The sequence below is a fragment of the Mus pahari genome, chromosome 10 (assembly GCF_900095145.1).
Source record: "Mus pahari chromosome 10, PAHARI_EIJ_v1.1, whole genome shotgun sequence".
Lineage (NCBI taxonomy): Eukaryota > Metazoa > Chordata > Mammalia > Rodentia > Muridae > Mus > Mus pahari.
In genome coordinates, this window is record NC_034599.1 from 19,799,376 (window position 1) to 19,807,057 (window position 7,682).

Sequence of the window (7,682 nt, forward strand, 5' to 3'; positions counted from 1 at the left end):
CCGTGGAAGGACATTTAGGTTGTTTCCATTTCCTAGCTTTTGTGAATAGAGCATACATGGACACACAGCTGACAAGTATCTGTGAAGTAGGATGCTGAGTTCTTTGGGCACATAGTTATATTTTCAGCTTTATGAGAATGAATTTCAATGGCTTCACCAGTTTGCAATACCACTGTGAGTCCACCAGCATTTGTTGTTGTCAGTTGTTTTGTTGATCTTTGCCATCCCGACTAGGGTAAGATGAAATATCAAAGTTGTTTTGATTTTCATTTCACCAATTCCTAGGGTTGATGATTTTTGGGAGAAGACATTTCTTAGTTACATCTTTCTTCTTTTGAGAATTATCTATTCAGATCCGGGGCTCATTTTTCTAATGATTTCTCTCTCTCTCTCTCTCTCTCTCTCTCTCTCTCTCTCTCTCTCTCTCTCTCTCTCATCCCTTGCATATCCTGAATATTAATCCTTTGTCAGACTCTGTTTGATATAAATCAGACCGAGATTCTCTTCTATTCTTTGCAGAAGTGTTGGTTTTATGGTCTCCCCTTGTCAGTTGTTAACTTCAATTCTTGGGTAAATTGTTTCCTACTTGATTTTATTTTTCATTAATTTCTTTATTTACCTTATATCCAGGTCACAGCACTCCTCTGCCTCCTCTCCTCCCTGTCCCACTCTCAGAAATCCCTCCCCCACCATTACTCTGTACCCTTCTCCTCAAAGAAGATGAAGTCCCCTTTGGGAACCACCCACCCATCAAGTTGCTGCAGGAGTAAGCACATCCTCTCCCACTGAGATCCACTCAGGCAGTCCAGTTAGGGGAAAGCGGTCTAATGGCAGGCAACTGAATGTGAGACAGCCTCTGCTCCAATTGTTTGGAGACCCATATGAAGACAAAAACTACACATCTGCTACAATATGTAGGGACCATAGGTCCCTTGTTGGTTGTTGTTGGCAGTTCAGTCTCTGTGAGCCCCCAGAGTTATTTGACACTGTAGGTCATCGTGTGGTGTTCTTGACCCCTCCACCTACTTCGATGCTATCCCTACTCTTCCACAAGACTCCTCCAGTCCCTCCTGATGGCTGACTGTGGGTCTCTGCACCAGTTTCCATCAGCTGCTGGATGAAAGCCTCTCAGGAGACAATTATGCTAGGATCCTCTCTGCAAGCATAGCAAAATATTAGCAATGTCAGGGATTGACTCTCTCCCATAGGATGGGTCTCAAGTTGAGCCAGTCATTGGTTGGCCATTGCCTCTAACCCTCTGCTCTAGCTTCATCCCTGAGCATCTTGTAGGCAGGATGAATTTTGGGTTGAAGGTTTTGTTGGTGGGATGATGTCCCCCTCCCTCCATTGGAAGCCCTGCCTGGCTACAGGAAGTGGCCACTTCAGTCTCCATATCCCGTGCTGCTATGAGTCTCAGCTAGGGTCACCACCACCGTAGCCTCCTGGGAGCCAGAGATGTCCCCCTTGGATTTCTGTTTTTTTCTCTTAGCCTTCTCCAATCCCCCCTCTCCCCACTCTTAATCCCCACCTGCATTCTCATCCTCACACCCTCCCCCATCAAGTTCCCCCCACCCATCCACATCTAAAGTCTATTTATTTTATTTCCCTTTCTGAGTGAGATTCACTTATCCTCCCTTTCTTTATCCATTCTTCACTTGAGGAACATCTAGGTTGTTTCCAGTTTCTGGCCATTATGAATAACGCTGCAATGAAAATAGTTGAACAAATGTACTTGTGGTACAGTGGAGTAACTTTTGGGTACCCAGGAGTGGTATAGTTGGGTCTTGAGGTAGAACTATTCCCAATTTTCTGAGAAACCGCCAAATTGATTTCCAAAGTGGTTGTACGAATTTGCATCCCCATCAGGTATGGAAGAGTGTTCCTCTTATTCCACATCCTCACCAGCATGTGCCATTACTTGTTTTTGTTTTTGTTTTTTTTTTCATCTTAGCTATTCTGATGGGTATAAGACTGTATCTCAGAGATATTTTGACTTGCATTTCTCTGATGACTAAAGACACTGAACATTTAAGTACTTCTTGGTCATTAGAGCTTCATCTGTTGAGAATTCTATGTTTATCTCTCTATCACATTTTTACTTTGGTGTCTAATTTCTTGAGTTCTTTATGTATTTGGATATTAGTCCTCTGTCAGATGTAGGGTTGGAGAAAATCTTTTTCTATTCTGTAGGCTGCTGTTTTGTCCTATTGATGGTGGCCTTAGCCTTGCACAAGCTTTTCAGTTTCATGAATTCCCATTTACTAATTCTTGGTCTTAGTTCCTGAGCTATCTATCGGTGTTCAGGTACAGGAAGTTGTCTCCTGTACCAATGTGCTCAAAGTGCTCTTTCCTTATTTGCATCCCTTTAATTTCCTTCTCTTGTCTCACTGTTCCAGGTTGTATTTGAGCACACTATTGAAAAGCAGTGTGGACTGTGGACACCCCTGTCTCATTCTTGACTTTAGTGGTATTGCCTCAAGCTTTTCTCCATTTAATATGATGTTGACTCTAGATTTCTCATACATAAATTTTATCATGTTGAGGTAAGTTCCCTTTAACCCTACATTATCAAGGACTTTTGTTTTGAAGCCATGTTGGATTTTTTTGTCAAAGGCCTTTTCTGAATCTCTTGAGAAGATCATGTGATTTTTTTTTGGCCATTTATATAGTTAATTACATTTATTGAATTGCATATGTTAACTATTCCCAAATTTCAGGGATAAAGCCAACATTGTCAGGGTGATCTTTTTGTTGTATATCTGTGTTCTGCTTGCAAGTGTTTTATTGAATAATTTTGAGTCAATGCTCATCAGAAATATTGGTTTATAGTTTTCTCCATTATGTTGTAGTTTTTGTTTTGCTGTATCTCATTTTGGGAATTGGAGTGACACTGGCTTTGTAGAAGAACTTTTGGAGTGCTCTTTCTGTTTTTATTTCTTTTTTAATAGTTTAAGAATGATTGGCTTTAGATCTCTGAAAATCTGGTAGAATTCTGCTGTAAATCTATCTGCTCCTGAACTTTTTTTTTTTAATGCTGGATGGTTTTAAAATCATTATTATCTCCTCCTTTATTATGGGTCTATTTAGATTGTTGACTTCTCCTTGGCTTATTTTTGGTCTTTAGTTGAACCTATAAAAGTATCCATTTCTTTTAGTTTTACTAGCTTAATGGAGTACAAGTTATTAAACTCTGATATTCTGAATTCCTTTGATGACTGTTCTTATTCTGTTATTTGGAACCTTCTCTTTCTTTTGGTTAGTTGGGCAAAGGGTCTGCCAATTTCATTAAAGCTATTTTATTCAATGATTCTTTGTATTGTTTTGTTTATTTCTACTTAATTTCTGCTCTAATTGCTGACTGGGTTTAGATTTTGCTTGTTCTTTTTTTTCCAAATTTTGAATTGCAACATTAAGTAATTTACTTGGCCTTTTCTGTTTGTTTGTTTGTCTATGTAGACACTTATACTATAAATTTAATTTCTTTCATACAACTGCTATCGGTGTGTCCAAATGTTTTGTTATCTTTTTAATTTTCTTTTGCCTTGAGTAAATTTTTTTTTAATTCTTCGACTTATTTACCACTGAACCATGAGTTGTTTAATCTCAAAGAATTTCTGTATTTGCTAGATTAGTTTGCTGTGAGTTTTACATTTTATTGCACCATAGTCAGAACATGAGTTGTTTCAATATTTTCAAATTTGAAATGACTTGGATTTTGAGTCACAGTATGTATGTGCTGCTGAGTAGAACATGTATCATTTGGTGTTTGATTCTATAGGGAATCTATTAGATTCATTTTGGCGTATGGCGTCAAATTATTCTGATGTTTCTCTAATGACCCGTCTATTGGAGAAAGTGGAATATGACAATCACCTTCTATTAATGAGTTGATGCTAATCTATGTCTTTAAATCCAACAATCCAATAATACACTTTTTAGTGACGTTTCATGCACCAAAGTTTAGTTTATATATTTTTAGGAAAGTAATGTCTTCTTGGGTGACTGATCCTTTGATTAGAATTAATTTAGTATGATATCTATTTTGTCAGCTATTAGGATAATGACACCTGATTTTTTTCCTGGTCCCATTTGATTGGAGTACTTTTGTTTATCCTTTTACTCTAAAGTGGTACCTACCTTTAAACTAAATTGTGTTTCTTGGAGGCAACAGATAATATGCAATGTTGTTTCTTGGTCAAATCAGTCAATCTCTGTCTTTTGATTAGACAATTGAAGCCATTTATACTTAAGGGTAAGGTTTAAATGTGTGTGTAAACTGCAATCATGTTGTTAAATTTTGGCATCATTTTTTTAGTGGCATTTTGTGCCTTAATAATTAGGTCTTAATATTTATTTCCAAATCTTTTGCCTGTGCTCAGTCCTCTTTTAAGTGTAAAATATTGCTTTCTATAATTTTTTTAGGTGTTTTGGGTTTGGCTTATTGTATATAACATTTTTAGACTGTTTAAATCATGGTAAGTTTTTCCTTCTCCTTCAATTATGGCAGATAGTTTTGCTGGGTATAATAGTCTAAGGTAGTTGTCATTGTATTTTATGATTTAAAATGCATTTATTTGTTCCAGGCTCTTCTAGCTTTCAAATTTTCCATTGAAAAAGATCAGCTGTTATGCTGGTGGTTTCCCCTTCATAATGTTACTTGTGGATTTTTTTTATTGTGTCCTTAAATACACTTTGCTATATATACTTAGTGTTTTAACTATGATATGATGTAGAGATTTTCGTTCTAGTCTGGTCTGTCTGGTATCCTGTGCTCTTCTTGTATGTGCATGGGCATGCCTTTCCTTACTGTTAGGAAGTTTTCCTCTGTGATTTTGTTGAATATATGATCCATGTCATTGAGTCGGTATTCCTTTTCCTCAAATATGCCTGTTATTTGAAGGTTTGATCTTTACATGGTGTCCCACATTTTTAACTGTAATTTAAACTGTAGTAAAAGAAGACAACAAGCCTAACCCTGTACAGCTACCTAATAGAGCCCTCTGAATGCTCCTGTAGCTCTCAAATTCCTTATCTTCAATAGACTTTAATCTCTCTTATAAAAGTAAAGCAAAATAAAAGCACCGTTTTATTAGAATTGGAATGACTCATTTGGGGATGTGAGCAGAGGAAGGATGAAGCATCCAAGTGTTGTTTGTTGTGGCCACCATCACTCCAGAGGCTGGATGATGGAAGGCACCTGTGTGAAGCACACTTCAGCTTGATGCTAACCAGGCCTGTAAGAAGTCAGAAGCAAATGTTCTTCTGCACAGGAGGAGAACATGCCCTTTGGCCATCTCACTGCATTTATATGCAGTCTTCAAACTTCAAAACAGTACGTACTAAAACATGCAGATAAGGAATGAGTAGCTGAATTTGTTTAAATTTAATTTAAAGATTGAAAATAAGCTGAAGTCCAACATTTCTATTTGTTTATACCAAATTCATGCAGAGCCATTGAGAATTCTGAGGTGGGGTTACCTCAATCTGCAGCTTTCTTTTACTGAAATGATTATTTTGGTGGGCCAGGAGAAGGGAGTTGAAAAAAGTAATATCAGTGGAGTGTTTATACCTGCTAAGTACTTTAACAGGATTTAATTGGTGCTCATTGGCCCTGCAATTAGGTGGAATTCTGATTTATCCTGAAGAAACAAAACTTCACAGGATAACATGAGCAAGCTTATGAGCACAGGACCTACCACAGAATACGCACCAATATTTTTTTCTTTTGTTTTTTTGTTTTGTTTTGTTTTGTTTTGTTTTTTTGAGACAGGATTTCTCTGTGTAACCCTGACTGTCCTGGAACTCACTCTGTAGACCAGGCTGGCCTTGAACTCAGAAATCCACCTGCCTCTGCCTCCCAAGTGCTGGGATTAAAGCCATGCGCCACCATGCCTGGCTCCAATATAGATTTTTTTTTTAATGGATAGTAGGTAATAGACCAAGTATGAAAGAACCAGGATCAGACTTAGTTCTGTTACTTCACGTCCCCCACTTTCTCTACCACAATACATTTTCTTCCAGTGGAGCCATACAAAATGATTTTAATAGCTAAAGAAGATGACTGCCAACATAAACCTAACTAATACACCTAGTAACCTATGGTTTCAGGGCTCCTTTTAACTTAAAGTATATGTTTCATAAAGAATGAAAAAGGAAGAAAATGCAGTCTTTGAGGACTTTAAAATGATTTAATAGGCATTGTACATGAAAATAACAAAATTCATAGGACAAAATTATGTGCAAGGAACATTTTATTGGTTAACATAGCTTGTATCATTTTTGTTGAATTCTAATAATTACTTTAAAATATTCCTCTAGTGACATTGTCCAAAACATGTTACTTTAAATGAATGTTATATCTGTTCCCCTCTTTACTCCACACAGAAAAGAAACTACTTGAAAATGTTAAAAATCAACACAATACAGCATTCTTTCTTAGCTATTTTGTGTTCAGCATTAAAATGTTTTCCAGCTATAAAAGTTGGGATATAATTGCTTACCAATTGTAAGTAATTATATGTAACTAATCTATGAAATTGAATCATGTTTTATGGTTGTCCAAAAAACATAAGGAAAATACAAGTATAAAAAGTCCAAAATGCTTAACTCGGAGCAGACGCATATTCAAACATCTAGCATGTTTAAAGTTCATCATGAAAAGAAAGAGACAATTTTACTCTTTGATGGACACACTCTATCTTCAAGGTAATTACCAATTTTCAAAGCATTTTTGATAGATAGCTTGTATTGGGAGATAAAATTTATAAAGCAATAACGTCTTCATCATAAACTAAAACTGAATGAGGCTACCACCATCATCGGGTTCCTCAGAGCCTGTGCCCTTTTCCATGACTCAGAAGGTCTGGGCTGATCCATGGGTACTAGGGAAACCTAAAACAACTCACCTAGCTGGACTGAAAAGGAATTACTTCACTTTGGTTTCTAAAATTATATTGCTATTTTCCATACATGTTCCCTTGGAACTCTAAAATGAACATCTGTTGATGAAGTATAAATTGACTTAATCATTTATGAGGTAAGCTTGACAGACTAGCATTCAATGTAAATAATGCAGTAATTTATCGTTAGTAGTAACCAGAAACGTTTAAATACTTATATCTTGCTTTTAAAGTGTCTTCTTAGTAAAATATGTGACTTTTATTGTTGTGAATAAGACTGGAAATGTTCATTTTTGATACACATCTTTGCACTACAGAATGTTGGGACGCCTTGATCTCAGTTAATCTTCAGTACTCTGTACATATTATTCTGAAACACTGTGCTGAAGTACGGCCTGGAATCCTTGAGCAGGACACTGCAGAGGGGAGGGTTAGCCGCATTGGACGGGTCTTCCACATCCCATATTTCAAGCATGCTGCAACCAGGTCTGAAAAACAAAGCATATAGATAAATAATCATATTAAATAAAATCACATGTTCACATTACGAAATAGCTCCAAAATTTCCGGAGGCTAATTAATTTAACAACTGAAAAATTTAAAACTGTAACTCAAGAAACCATTAAGCCCAACACCTAGAATAAGACGAAGTGAAGCATGATACATCTCTAGCACAAGTCAACATGTGCAAAACCTAAAATGTGGAGTCAGTTGGAAGATCTTCTGGGTATATACCCAGAAGAGGTATTGCTGGGTCCTCCGGTAGTACTATGTTCAATTTTC

General features: G+C 36.8%; 1 protein-coding gene across 1 annotated transcript in view; it reads right to left on the minus strand.

Annotated features, from left to right (window-relative positions):
- Window positions 1-6,234: 6,234 nt before the first annotated feature.
- Window positions 6,235-7,682, minus strand: part of LOC110328713 (probable C-mannosyltransferase DPY19L2) — a 155,651-nt gene continuing 154,203 nt past the window's right edge. The window contains exon 22 of the mRNA XM_021208137.1: window positions 6,235-7,387. Within this exon, the coding sequence (XP_021063796.1) occupies window positions 7,237-7,387 (151 nt within the window). The 3' untranslated portion in view covers window positions 6,235-7,236. The remainder of the gene's footprint in view (window positions 7,388-7,682) is intronic.